This window comes from Ambystoma mexicanum, chromosome 6p (assembly GCF_040938575.1).
Source record: "Ambystoma mexicanum isolate Mex_15411 chromosome 6p, UKY_AmexF1_1, whole genome shotgun sequence".
Lineage (NCBI taxonomy): Eukaryota > Metazoa > Chordata > Amphibia > Caudata > Ambystomatidae > Ambystoma > Ambystoma mexicanum.
In genome coordinates, this window is record NC_090935.1 from 585103786 (window position 1) to 585119087 (window position 15302).

At 47.7% G+C, this 15302-nt stretch overlaps 1 protein-coding gene across 1 annotated transcript in view; it reads left to right on the forward strand.

Annotated features, from left to right (window-relative positions):
- Positions 1-15302, forward strand: part of DMGDH (dimethylglycine dehydrogenase) — an 834031-nt gene that overhangs the window by 298133 nt on the left and 520596 nt on the right. Inside the window, exons 6-7 of the mRNA XM_069627418.1 lie at positions 7403-7651; positions 7968-8166. Of these exons, the coding sequence (XP_069483519.1) occupies positions 7403-7651; positions 7968-8166 (448 nt within the window). The remainder of the gene's footprint in view (positions 1-7402; positions 7652-7967; positions 8167-15302) is intronic.

Below are 15302 nucleotides of genomic sequence, written 5' to 3' on the forward strand. Positions count from 1 at the left end.
ATTCTCCCCGTTTTTGTTGTTGTTTACAGTGTTAGAGATATGATTGCTAATAAATCTTTGACCTAATTTTAATTATAATTGTTTTATAAAGCGCTTAATACTGTGACAGATTCTAGTTTCATATTTTTTTATTTTCATATAAAAACAGCGCAATCAAAATAAATCTGTTTCTAAGCGCGAGCCCGGGATTCGATGGGTGGGGGGGGGGGGAGGTTTGCGTGTGTGTGCGTGTGCGTTCGTGTTCTCCCTGTCCAGTTGGCTCTTTCTTCCTTGCGGGCTCTGGGTCTGCTTCACCCACACACTGTTCCGCACCTTAAGGCCTAAACCAAATCCCTTTGGCAAAGTTGCTGGAGCTCGGGTCCAAATTCCAAGTCGGAACCCCAACAGCAATATTGTTCAAGGAGGAAAGACCAGGGATATCCAGATAGTTAATGACGCACAGTTAACCGTGTCTTCCTAGGACGGTGTGCTGGCTCCACTCGCTACTCCTGCAACACACACAGCCGTCACTGTGTTAAGGAACAGTAGCAATGCGAGTTTAGCACTGCCTTGCTCTAGAGACTACAGACCATGACATGAGGCCATCTATACAAGGAGTTACTGACTGCTTTCTAAATGCATAATTCAAGAACCGAGTAATATTCTAATACTGCTTCAGCAACCCTCAAAATGATAAATTAAGCTGCAGGAGGCGGGCAGCTGTGTGGTCTCTGCAGCTCGCATGGATTGTATGTCCGCACCGCTCGCTGGCATAAAATAGCACGTGCCTTGCAGCTAGAAGGCGAACATAGTGGTAGTAGTTTACTGAAAGGAAATTCTAGAGCGCATCATTTTACGGAAGTATCACATATATTTCAGTTGATACAAAATTATTAGACCCAAAATAATCATCAATTAATCTAAGGAGCGACAATTCAATACAGGCGAAATCACTATTGTGACCAAAACACAAAGGAAAAGGAAAAAAGCACAGATGACAACTCGTTCACACCCATCCAACAAACAATCTATCCTAATACACTCACCCATGAGCAATTCAAACAATTAAATATTCACAATTCAACGAGTAAAACTACATATAAAAAGCATGTCATCTTAATAAAGGATGCCCAATTTGTTTTTATTCTTTTTTGCTTTTGTTCCGTCTTGGAATAGATCTGAGTTTATATCCAATATTGTAATATTTCCAAGACCCAGGCAGGGCCGACCAGTTTCGATGTGAAGGTGTTGTTTCACCACGCGTTCATCAGGGGGCTAATAGACATTTTATAACAGTCAAATATACATGGCCACAAGTCAAATCGGAATGGACAAATGATAATACCTGTAACGGCCTAATGCCAGTACTATACATTCACACACATGGATGTACAAAAAAATACCATAGTGAAGTACCCCATGCTAGGAACACCTCCATAGCTGCTAGGTGACCCCAAAGTGACTTTGGTGCCCATGCCTTCAGTGGAACAATGGTGGTGCAGAATGGGGTGAGACCAACCCTATACCTTATGGGGGATGGAAGGGTTCCCCAAATGGGAAAGAGAAACTACCTGTGTTAGTTGACAGTGTCTTCCTCAGAATCAGTCCAGCCTTCCGAGGCTTGCCTCCGAGGATTTCACCCAAGGGCTGTTCTACCGCTATTGAATTAGGAGAGGTCACAGCTCATCGTGCAACGGGGCCAATGCAATCCTGGAAAATACAAAGGTTTGATTGGACTGACCATACATACGCATGTGTATGAAATTATATACATGTACAAGTCGACGACAACCACATTCTGCAAACCATTGCAAATGCCACGTTTCTGGACATCTGCCCTAATGTCTGTCAAATTTCTTCGGGGGGGGGGGGGGATCGGTAAAATCTGGTGGGAGGAAACTAAAAATCCCTACAAGTGTCAGTAAAATGTAAAGTTTTATTTCTCAATGTAACAGTGATGTGTTGATATAGCACTTAATGCTGGATTCCCCCTGCTGTAATGGGTGTAATGATCCAGTGTAATAGTAGTGAGTTTATTGGCCGTGGAAGGAGGAAGCACTGACGTTCGCTACGTAACCTCTGGCCTCGCAGCTCTGTGGGTATTTCTATCCCTCTTCGCATGCACGCACCTGCCGCACTCAGTCACATGAAGGGCACGCAGGGTTAGGAACACGCCTCCATGGGTGCCTGGGACTTCGGCTGGGTGGCTACTCTGCATTGACTCTTACTGGGTGCGCCCAGTGAATTTCAGCCCACTTCCAACTACTTTCAGTTGCCTGTACCGCTTCTCGCTGCCGCTTCCTGCCTTTCCTTCACCCACTCCTACTCGGCTTCTCCATTGCAATATTGTTTACTGCCTGATCTGAAAGTTATGGTGGGGGAGACATTCAGAAATCTGTGGGTAATTTCGAAAAATCTTAATCAGTCTGCTTTTTTTGTACAAACCAATGTTATCTGTAGATCTGGACTGCCGCTAGTCATGTGGTTAGTGTCGCCAGCTACCCAGAACAGTACGTCAGAACGTAAGTCATTAACAATTTAAAAAGTCATCTTTGATATGTTTCTACCTACCCGCTTGGCTTTATGGGAAAGTGCCACATCATGCCGGATGTAACCAGTCCTGTGGGCACACGGGCCGCCATGACCAGTGCTGCGAGCCCGCAGCAGGGGATGACAGTGTCGTGATCACACAACGTTAGGAGGCTTCCTGGGATCTCCCAGGCCCGGCTAACTCGTTCATGGTCACACAGATCAGGGGCGTACAGGCCATGAACACACAGCAGCCCACACAATAAACCAGCCAGAGACAGAGTTCCCGGTCATGGAGTCTGTGGCCGTCCTGCTGCACATGCCGGCAAAAGGCTCCCTTTATTTAAGGGTGCTTCATACATAGTCATGACTGGGAGCTTAAAGGGGACACCACCACACTCCTCCTTTCCCATAACAACCGAACATAACAACAACCACATACATCGAATATGTGAACTAAATTTACGATCGTGGATGCATGCCAGTCCATGCACCCTGTTCTAATATCTGGGACAACAGTCCTTTGATTAAATGGTGATCCTAGACTCTTGGGTCCAACTTCTTACTCTGCTCACGCCATGGAGTCTTCCTCCAGTCTCATGATGCAGCTTTCCCCTTGAATTGATGGTAAAACTCCTGCTCGTCTTCCCGGGCACTTAACCGGAAGAAAACATCCTTGTCTTCTTCACAGATGGGCCTTCTTTCTTCTGTTGGCACAAGCTGAGCCACAGATGGTCTGGGCTGTAGTTCTCCCGCTCTTGGTCTGTTATACTCCCTTGAGGGAGTAGCTGGCGATGGGGCTCGACAGAACCTTGCAAAATACATGAAAGGTAGCAGGCGCCCCTCTCTCAAAAGAACACGGCATGATAACCTGCTCAGTGGTTTTGAACTACTTTGAGAGTTCGCAGCCATCTGCTTTTTACTCGCTGTACCTTTCAGAGATGGGGAAATACCCATTTGTATATCAGTCTTTGTCCCGCCCACATGGGCAGTCCAGCACCAAAATGCTATGGCAATTCCCTTCTGAACAAGAGTACCAACAGCAACCCCATACACATGTTTCAGCCTTGTTGGGCATCATCAGTGAGGTGGAGCTGTGCCTCTCTGAGCAGAACCTTGCAAAATGGTCTGCCATTCCGCACCTCCCCAATGTGTGTCCTTTGGCCAGACACTCCTGTGCGTGCGGTATGTCCTGTCCATATTGTGGGCAGGGTGGGGCACCGCCTGCAGTGACTTCTTTCCTGGGCCACTCACCTTTCCTGAAGGCCCAACTTCCCTGTGCCTGCCCCATCGCAGAGACCTCCTCCAGCTTCACCCTCTGCATTGACGCACCTGTATCAGGCGCTCTCATCTCCCGCAAGTTCATGAGATCGCCCCATCTCCCAGATCCTCCCTCGCCAGTGTTATGCCAGGCTCCCTGAGCACCTGCCTCCTCAATTTGGCAGAGCTACAGGCAAAGATGACCTGCTGCCTGATCTCATCCTGCTCATTGTTTCCTAGCGCACATGATAGTGCAAGGTGCCTCAGCCTTTCGTGGAATGCGTCCAGGCTTTCACCTTGCTCTGCCTTGCTGTCCTCCGTTCCCCAGTGGCAGCTGCATATGAGAGATCTTTGGGCTGAAGTGTTTTATGGACCGGCAGAATATCGCATGGTTGTCCGTTTCGCCCTATCGCTGTCCCGGACGGCCTCAAAATGCAGCTCATGCCTTTCAACCCATTAGGTCCACAGAGGCCCAAGGCTGGATGGCCCCCTGATATATCAAACTCACTTAGTGGTACCTGTTGATGGGGTGCTCTGCCAGCTTCCTGGTTACCCTCCTCTACATCTCCCATGGCGATGGGGTAGTCAGTCTTGTGTGCTATGACCTCTCTCGCTCACACACCTCTTGCGTAATGCTGGAGCTCAAAGAATAGGGAGCAGACTAGAGTGTTTTTTGGTGCCGTCCACCTACCAGAGATGACACTGCTAGGACCCAGGGCGCACAGGCACTCCACATTGGAGCCGCAACCCTCCTAGGCTAGTCCAGGCCCTCCTGACTGATGATCTGGGTTGCCCCAGCCTTGTAGATGTGCTCCTTACCGGTGGGGGTAGACATGCACTGTTTCCTTACCAGTGGGGGTAGACATGCACCGTTTCCTTACCGGTGGGGGTAGACATGCACCGTTTCCTTACCGGTGGGGGTAGACATGCACCGTTTCCTTACCGGTGGGGTTAGACATGCACCGTTTCCTTACCGGTGGGGGCAGACATGCACTGTTTGTTTCTGCTTCCTTACAGTGAGTGTAAACGTGCACTCTTGTTCACTAGGTACACTGTCCATTTTTGTTCAAGCGCAGACGTGCGCATTTGATTTCTTTTCCCTTTTTGTGGCACCAAGCACAGAGCACATGCAAATACTGCTCTTTCTTTTGTCAAATGCAGACGTGCACTATGCCCTTTATCTTTTCGCCCAATTTTTTTTTTTAAGAGCTCCAATCAGGCAGCGCACTAAGTTTACTTTCTCTGCAGCCCCATGTGCCCGCAGGCAGTTCCTCCCACATTCCCCCACGGAGCGGAGCACAACAAAAATCTTTCTTTTCCAAGCTCTGACCACCGACCGCTTTATCCTTCACCGCCCGAGGCCGGTTACACACAGGCTTTCAGCTCTGCCACAGAGCGCACTCGAGTACACCTTCTGTTATTTATTTTTTTGTAACTTTAAGCTCCGACCACAGAGCGCTATATTATTCACTGCCCTCTCGCGACCCTCTAACACGAAGGGCCCACTCACCGCCGCCGCAACACGGACCCATTGCTCTCCGCAAGGGTCTCCTTCCGCTAGCCAAGCGCGCCTCCTTTCTCCTTCTGCTCCTGCCCGAGCTGAGCGACGTGTGGGGCAAGCTTCCTCAGCACAGCGGGGTCATTCCCCTCGTTGCCAATGTTGTAACCGGTCTGGTGGGCACAAAGGTTGGCATGACCAGTGTTGCCAGCATGCAGTAGGGGATGAGTGCCGTGATCACGGCGTTAGGAGGCTGCCTGGGATCACCCAGGCACATCCGTGGTCAAATGGATCAGGGACCCACAGGGTGTCAGTACATGGCAACCCACACAATAAAGCAGTTGCCGGTCATGGGGGGGTCATTACGAGGTAGGAGGTAACCATGCCGCTATCAGCGGCATGGCTACCCCCTTACTGGGTACCGGGTCGGGTTCCTTGAATGAGGAATTACCGGGCCATTTCCGACCTTGGAGGGCCTGGTAATTCCTCATTCAAGGAACCCATCCCCATTCGAGCCCCCATAGGGCTCAATTGGAATGGGGAGGGTGCTAACAATGGGCCCGTTAACAACAGTTAACGGGCCCGTTGCGGGACCCGCAAAGGGCGCCTGGTAAAACCAAGCGTCCTTAGCAGGTTCCACGAGCAGATTCGTCATGGGGCGGTAAGGGGATGACGGCTCCGGCACCTTTACCAGCACTGTTAACCCATTACCGTCAAACCCGTAATGACCCCCATATGGGGTCTGTCGCTGTTCTGCCGCACCTGCCGGCACGAGGATCCCTTAATTAAAGGTGCGTCATGACATAGACGTAAAGGAGGCACTACCACAATGCCAGTGGAAGCAGTCAGCCTATCGGGTATTTGTAACACAGAGGCCTACCCCCACAAGCACAGAGTATGCTTACCCCGGGATGTTTACTCCAGAGTGGCAAAAATGCAGATAAAATACCTGCACTCTAATTTCACAAAACAAGCGTCCACGGGTATTGTAAAAACACAAACCCACATTGAACTTGCACGACCAGATCGGCATTCGTGGAGGAGTAAAGAAGGAACACAGAGTGAACTAAAAGCTGAACCAGAAATCGCCGATAGGAACACGAAGGGCCTGGAACAGAGGAACCCTGACCGAGCTGTTTAAAAATGCAGAAGACGAAGCCAATAGCTGGGACAGCTCAGAGCAGACATCCACATACGTGGAAAATATCCAGTCTTGAGCTCGTCGAATGAGTTTACCATAAAGTTTTAACCCATTTAGTTGATGGCAGTAACATCGGATTAGTAGGTGTACATACTCTTCACAAATAACAAAATAATTCGCCTCATAAAATGTTTAATAGCCTACCCCAAGTTTCCATGCACCCTGCTCTTTGATGGCATTACTTGCCCCATAACATTCCTTGATACCTACAGGTTCCATTAGCTGTATGTGCTGTGGGAGCATGTCCGTGAGAAAAAGCAGTAAATTAGGAGTGAAGTGATAATGATTTGTTATGTATATAGTGCTTTAGAACAAGCACTTACAATGAACATGTTTACCTACAATTATCACCCAACCGAAGTTGGTAGACTCACATCACCGGGCATTAGTAGCTGGGAGAGCAAGCGTGAGCGTTCCAAATAATCCTAGTGCAAAGTTCGCCTCGCCAGCCCCCTAGTGGCCAGTGCAGGGGTGGATGGTTTGACCCCAACTCTCTGTTGGAGATGATGCTGTATTTTCTTGGTTTTCTTGGAGGGCTTTAGGGAGGTTATGGCTTTTATGTCCACGAGAAGGTATTGCAGTGACAAGGCGATTAGGAGACCTGGATGTCGCAGAGTTATTTGGGACAAAGGCTATGAAGGTTTTGCAATGCAAGTCCACTGCGCCTAGAGGTACCGTGAAAGATGGCAAATGCCATGTAAGAAGCAGCAGGCCAATGAGTAGACTTGAATCGCAGGACGAGGACTGTGTAAAGTAAGCTGTGATCTACTGTCAACCAGTCCCCCCGCACGTCACCTGTATATCTGTAGGGCGAAGTGGATGTGTATCTCAGAACGTTCAACATGTAGTGTGGATCTTCAGACCCTGAATGTTGCGTATACTTTTGATCAAACATTATTTAAGCATGACAACTAAGCCAGTGTTATTTCTTCTAGGTTTCTGGGCCAGGGAAGTAGGAAAATTGATAGGGTTCAATCATCCCCTCATTCCGGTCCACCATCAGTATATCGTCACGGCGACCGTCCCTGAAGTGAAAGCGCTGAAGACGGAGCTGCCAGTTCTTCGTGACCTCGAAGGATCCTACTACCTGAGGCAGGAAAGAGATGGGCTCCTCTTTGGTCCCTATGAAAGCCCAGAGAAAATGAAGCTTCAGGAGTCCTGGGTGACGGAGGGCGTTCCACCAGGTAATAGCGGAGGCTTTTTTGTTGCATTTAAGCAAGGGTCTCTACGTCGGAGGATTTGTGTTCGTTTTGAAATGAGAACAAGAATGGTAATGATCTACATGTGTACAGTGCACACAGGTTTACTTCCACCTTGTGAAAAGTTGAGAGGTCATGGAAAGTTAGGGAGAGTCTGGTACTGTGTATATTGTGTGGCTGAGGTCATGGTTTGTCAATGTACTGTGCTAGTGGGGATGGCAAATGCTTCTCTGACATTGGGTGTGTGTGCGCGCCTAGAATTTGAAGCATCTGTGTAATATAAGAGTTGAATGTCTTTCAGGTTTTGGGAAGGAACTCTTTGAGTCGGATTTGGACAGGTTAATGACTCACGTGGAGGCAGCAATGGAGATGGTTCCCGTCTTGAAAGAAGCAGACATAACTAACATAGTCTCAGGGCCCATCACCTATTCTCCAGACATTCTTCCCATGGTTGGGCCACACCAGGGAGTCAGAAATTATTGGGTGGCTGTTGGCTTTGGGTAAGTAGAGTTTGTGTCAAAATGGTGTGTTGCTCTTATGCAGTTTGTACTGAATTCATAACTTTTCATTGCCAATTATTTGCAAGCCTTATATGCCTCTGCCTCCTCAGCCTCCCCTTGCACTGAAACTCTGGTTACTATCCAGGACTCCTTAGGGAAGCCCCAATTTCTCTAGCCCTACCCCACATACTTTGTTCCTCTCCAAAATGGCCGCAGCCAAGCCTTAGACCTCCACTGGATCTCCTAACCCTCCACTGACCTCAAGTTTGCCGACACCTGTGTTAAGCCCATGTTGATCACTAGGACACCTTAATACTCCAGGTTCCTCCAACTGAAATCCTGGCCCTCTCCTTTTCCTCTCCCTTTTCTCCATGATCCTGATCGTTTGCATCCCACAATTGTGCAGAAGACCGCAGGTGCACGGTTGCAGATATTCGTGCACCTGAAAAGACATTGCTCTATTTCAGGTTTGTGCAAACGGTGGAGCCAGCCATTTCTCCACCCATATAAGTAATATTGAAGAGAACCCGTGAGGGGCAATTCTATTACCCGTGAGAAGGAAATTCATGACTGCAATTTTTGACAAGGAGAAATCCAGGGCATTAAAGTGTAATTAAGGCTAGCGGGAGTGTGTTCAATTCAGTATTGGGGGGTGCAAGGGCCCTTCCACCTGCTCCCGTCTCCCTCTCACTGCACTGTGCCTTGATTGCCACTGTTGTCTACTCCCGGATGCCTCCCATAGTCATTTTACACTGTGATTTGGGAGCGGGTGCTTTAGGACTTCTCCTCACAATTATCCTACACAAGGTGCTCCACTAGCAGGATGTCGGGACTGCCACCTGGGATAGATGCTATAAATGCCCATCCGGGTCTCCACCTACTGTGCCCCGCACGAACTTGCTTAAATTCTACTTTTTGACACCTAATACCAGCTAAGCAATTGAACACCCAACGCCAACTTATATATTCGTCCTGACAAATGTATCCTCACTATGGGCGCAGTACGGACTTCCCTGGATACACACCTCGTGTGATCTTGACCCTAACCGTCTAGAAACAGACCTGCAGAAGGTGGCCAGGTACTTCCATGCTGCGTACTTCCACACAATAGCAAAGCTACCTTGCATTTTCCTTCTTTCTCCACTAAGCAAGGTCAGCCTCCCTTCTTTTCAGGGCCAACAGCGCCAAGGACCCATGACAATGGAAGTGGAGCATGGTCTAACATTTTCGTGAACACAATTTCATGACTCATGGAAGTCAGTGCCATTGCTCGTTTGTGGGCATTGTTCATTTGTGAAACTCCTGATTGGAGTCATTGTATGATTCATTGGATGAATGTGCATTTCTCATAGGGCCATTTCCAAGTCTCATGGCAGTATTGTTGGATGTTCTAGCCACATGGCAGACATGTTAGAAATAATTTATGAAACTTGTGGCAGCTTTTGTGGGACAGTATCAGGGAGAGTTTCCTTAAGCTCTCTGGTCAGTGTCTTTGCGTTCATCGTTCCTGAGGTACTGCTAGCGATTCCCTCCAGCTCACCAGCCCCTCCCCCCCCTTAAGTGGACCAAGCCTAACTCTCAGACCGAGTGGGGCAATTAACCAGGACAGTATATACTTTTCTTTAGACCAAATGACAGAATGTCCACGCGTTTATATATTTATAACAATATAGTCTTTATGTAAGAAAAAGCAACGAGAAAAATCACTGCACTTACTGGTAAGTAAACTTAGTAAAACAAATGATACCACAGAGAATGAACAAAGCATCCAATCACACACCAAAAATCATTCAGACCGAGCGATGGTCAGCCAATCGCAGACCATCCCTCCAATCACACACATGCATTTGCATAAAGGAATTAATCTGCACTGTTGCAGGTAGGCTTCTGCATATGCCAGTCAGAATTGCTTTCAGGCTATCTACAGCCCGAGTCCTGGGATACAGGCACCTGGTGTCCAAAGATGGTCACTTCCTTACACCCACACACAAAAGGGACAAGGGGTAGTCATCACGGCAAACTAAGAAAGCCTCCATTTGGTGAAATGGAGTAATGAAAAGGACCCAGCCAGGTAAAATGGATTCCTCCTTGTAGAAGCATATTACATGGGTGAAAAAGCCCCCACCAGCCTAGCCTCATGACTAACGGAGGAGTATCTTCTCTGGCACACAGGCAGAGGCGTTGCTAGAGGGAGCCTGAGGGGGCTATAGCCACGGGTCTTTTGTTTGTAGCCCTGGATAAAAGCTCAGGGGCTAAAACCAAAAGGCTAGCTAGCCCCGCGTCCCTACAGTCCCGACATTAGGCTAGCCCCAGATCTTTTCCAGACCTAGCAACAACCCCGCACACAGGCATCTTCGGGGTGCCCCTGCCTTAGGAATCATGAAGACTCTTAAGGCAGAGCACACATAAACGGGGCAACACTCTATCAAGGTTTGGATTAAGCCTGGTGGGGAGAAAAGCAAACTCTAAGGGCCTCATTACACGGAAGGCGGTAATCCAGGCTGCTATTAGCACCCTGGACCATGCCGGTAAATTACCGGCACCACCTTGGTGGAAAGGGGAATTACCGCCCTATTCCAAGGTTGGCGGGGCGGTAATTCCCCCTTCCACCATTGCCCTTCCCCATTCCCATTTTTGCCCCATAGGGCATAATGGGAATGGGGAAGGAGATAATTACGGCACCGCAATTTTGCGGTGCCGTAATTAGCAACAAGGTCTCTTAGCGGGTTGGTTTTTTAACGCCTGCAAAAAGCAGGCGTTAAAGCACCAACCCGCTAAGGGACCTCGTAGTAAGGCGGTAATGGTTAACGGTCACCGTTACCATTAACGGTGGCCGTTAACCATTACCGCCTTCCGTGTAATGAGGCCCTAAAACACAGAAAAGCCCATTAAAAGTACTGAGGGCTACCCCATCATGTAAACAGTGGGCTTTCTACCCAACAGGTAGTTGGCAAGCTTTAATGAGTATCCAAGAAGCAAAATAAATGCACCCAAGTGAGCCATCGTTTGCCTTTATGATGTACTGCACGACTGTTCATTTCACATAAGGCTACTACTTTGATGTTATGCAGACGGCTATGAACATGTCTTCTGCTCATGTTCGGTAATCTCAAGTCTTCAAGACTATTTTCAATACTGTACAGGAACAAAAGTGCTTAAAATATTTGACCCCCTCCACCTCAACAACACTCTCTATAAATGGTAGCTTATTTATACTTCATAGAACATGTTCCAAACGGTGTCACTGGGCTATACAGTGTTATGCGTCATCAATATATGAAAGGCGGGGAGGGCATCTGCATATGAAACCAACAAAAGGGATATCTGTCTCAGCCTGAAAATGTCAGCCAACGAGTCTTGGGTTGCCTTCCAAACAAGAGCAACACAGTGACTTTGACGAGGGAAACGGGCAATACCTTCCATCAAGAGATTGCGCCTCCAGAGAAGGAGCTCAGCATTGTGTTGGGGTCTAAACCTGAGCATTTCCAGTGTTGTTCTGAGTGACCCCAACAGGCCTCCTGGTCCTGGTCAGCCACCTGAGATGCAGGCATATCCTTATTTATTATGACATGCAGAACCTTAAAACATGTTCTAGCTGTAAAGGTGGGTTTACGCAGAACAAAGGAAAATGGATGTCGGTATCCACTCATGAAATGAACAGCTACTGAGTAAATAGATGAACATTGGAGGCTGGAGCAGCAGACTTAATACAGGTGATAATCGTGGATAGAAGCTGGTAGATTTCACCATAATCTTTAGGTCCATTAATAACCCAATTGGGATAAGAATACATCCTAAAGATTTAACAGAGGAAAATAATGGGGAGAGTGCTCCAGGAACAGAAAGATTATGTAGCCAAGAAAGAAACTGGAAATAGGGTTGTCATAGCCAAATAATAAGCACTCCCTTTTCAAATTATTACATGTTATAAAGTTAGTCCATCCCCCAAAGGCAGCACTGGACATCGGCCTGCGACGTCACCTGCTGTTTCTATTTGCAGAATGGGCAAGTATTTATCATTTTGCTATTTTTTGTAAACTTGTGAAGTCCCCATTTTTATTTTATTTATGTATTTATCACACATTTCTGAATTCGGGCTCCTGTAGGGGGACCTATTCTGCCCAGGGAGGCTACTTCTAAACACAAATACAATTGAACAGGTGAAAAGAAGGAACACCTTCACACTCTCCTGGGTACCCTGTGGTCTAAAATAAATAAACACAGACACTCAAGTAATGCTATCTTACTCACTGTATTATATCAAACATCGTAAATGGGATTGATTGATGCGTCAACATTTCTTTTCACCAAACATTGCTTTTTGTAACACACATATTACAAAAAGCAATGTTTGGTGAAAAGAAATGTTGACACATCAATCAATCCCATTTACAATGTTTGATATAATACAGTCCAAACAATCTTTTGAGTAAGATACCATTACTTGAGTGTCTGTGTTTATTTATTTTAGACCACAGGGTACACAGGAGAGTGTGAAGGTGTTCCTTCTTTTGATCTGTTCAATTGTATTTGTGTATTTATCACACGCCACAGCCCAGCGGCATCAGGGCGCACATAAAAACAGAGACAAAAGGTGAACGGACAGCACGAGCTACAAGTTTTAACCATGAGGACATTTTTAGTTCAATATGAAGGACTTCAATCGCTTCCGAAAGGTAAGAAAACAGTTCTCCCTAGACAAGTCTGCTGCCAGACCTGGGCAGCCTGAAAAGGAAAGGACCGCCCTTTCCCTCTTTGCCTCCTTACACTAGGGCAAAGAAGTCAAAGTGTCAGTGGATCTAGTCGTTCTTCTTTGGCTTTGAAGGCTGAGACTGTCCTTAAGATAGGTAGGGACAATTCCATATAAGCATCTATGTGTTATAGTGCCAAATTCACTGGCAACCAATGCAGCACTCTCCTGGCTGAAGGAATGTGCTCATTCTAGGAATATTCTTAATGATGCATACAGCATTGTTCTGGAGCACCTGAAGCTTTCGAATATTATTTTTATTGACTGCGCCTAGAAGCACATTGCAGTGATCCAGTCTGAGCATTACAATGGCTCCTACGAATGTTTCGCAATTTTTGTTTGTCACATATGGCTTGACATGTCTCAGGAGTTTAAAATGGAATGGTAGTTTCAGGTTTCCTGGGGGCAACCAGACGTGGTCTCCCTCTCACTGTGCTTAGAGAGGCATCAGCTTCACCTCACTGATGATCCCCCACAAGGGTGAAACACGTGTATGGGGTTGCTGGTGGTACTCTCGTTCAGATTGGAGTTGCCATTGTATTTCGGTGCTGGACTGCCCCTGGGCAGGACAAAGACTGATATGCAAATGGATATTTCCCATCTGTGAAAGGCACAGTGAGTAAAAGCAGTGGCTGCGAACTCTCAAGTGGTTAATAACCACTGAACAGGTTATCATGTCTGTTCTTGCGAGAGAGGGGCGCCCGCTACCTTTGTTAAACTATTTGTTAAGGAACCTGGGATTGGTAACCCTAGGTCTCCTGGGGGCAACCAGACGTGGTCTCCCTCTCACTGTGCTTAGAGAGGCATCAGCTTCACCTCACTGATGATCCCCAACAAGGGTGAAACACGTGTATGGGGTTGCTGGTGGTACTCTCGTTCAGATTGGAGTTGCCATTGTATTTCGGTGCTGGACTGCCCCTGGGCAGGACAAATACTGATATGCAAATGGATATTTCCCATCTGTGAAAGGCACAGTGAGTAAAAGCAGTGGCTGCGAACTCTCAAGTGGTTAATAACCACTGAACAGGTTATCATGTCTGTTCTTGCGAGAGAGGGGCGCCCGCTACCTTTGTTAAACTATTTGTTAAGGAACCTGGGATTGGTAACCCTAGGTCTCCTGGGGGCAACCAGACGTGGTCTCCCTCTCACTGTGCTTAGAGAGGCATCAGCTTCACCTCACTGATGATCCCCAACAAGGGTGAAACACGTGTATGGGGTTGCTGGTGGCACTCTCGTTCAGATTGGAGTTGCCATTGTATTTCGGTGCTGGACTGCCCCTGGGCAGGACAAAGACTGATATGCAAATGGATATTTCCCATCTGTGAAAGGCACAGTGAGTAAAAGCAGTGGCTGCAAACTCTCAAGTGGTTAATAACCACTGAACAGGTTATCATGTCTGTTCTTGCGAGAGAGGGGCGCCCGCTACCTTTGTTAAACTATTTGTTAAGGAACCTGGGATTGGTAACCCTAGGTCTCCTGGGGGCAACCAGACGTGGTCTCCCTCTCACTGTGCTTAGAGAGGCATCAGCTTCACCTCACTGATGATCCCCAACAAGGGTGAAACACGTGTATGGGGTTGCTGGTGGTACTCTCGTTCAGATTGGAGTTGCCATTGTATTTCGGTGCTGGACTGCCCCTGGGCAGGACAAAGACTGATATGCAAATGGATATTTCCCATCTGTGAAAGGCACAGTGAGTAAAAGCAGTGGCTGCGAACTCTCAAGTGGTTAATAACCACTGAACAGGTTATCATGTCTGTTCTTGCGAGAGAGGGGCGCCCGCTACCTTTGTTAAACTATTTGTTAAGGAACCTGGGATTGGTAACCCTAGGTCTCCTGGGGGCAACCAGACGTGGTCTCCCTCTCACTGTGCTTAGAGAGGCATCAGCTTCACCTCACTGATGATCCCCAACAAGGGTGAAACACGTGTATGGGGTTGCTGGTGGTACTCTCGTTCAGATTGGAGTTGCCATTGTATTTCGGTGCTGGACTGCCCCTGGGCAGGACAAAGACTGATATGCAAATGGATATTTCCCATCTGTGAAAGGCACAGTGAGTAAAAGCAGTGGCTGCGAACTCTCAAGTGGTTAATAACCACTGAACAGGTTATCATGTCTGTTCTTGCGAGAGAGGGGCGCCCGCTACCTTTGTTAAACTATTTGTTAAGGAACCTGGGATTGGTAACCCTAGGTCTCCTGGGGGCAACCAGACGTGGTCTCCCTCTCACTGTGCTTAGAGAGGCATCAGCTTCACCTCACTGATGATCCCCAACAAGGGTGAAACACGTGTATGGGGTTGCTGGTGGTACTCTCGTTCAGATTGGAGTTGCCATTGTATTTCGGTGCTGGACTGCCCCTGGGCAGGACAAAGACTGATATGCAAATGGA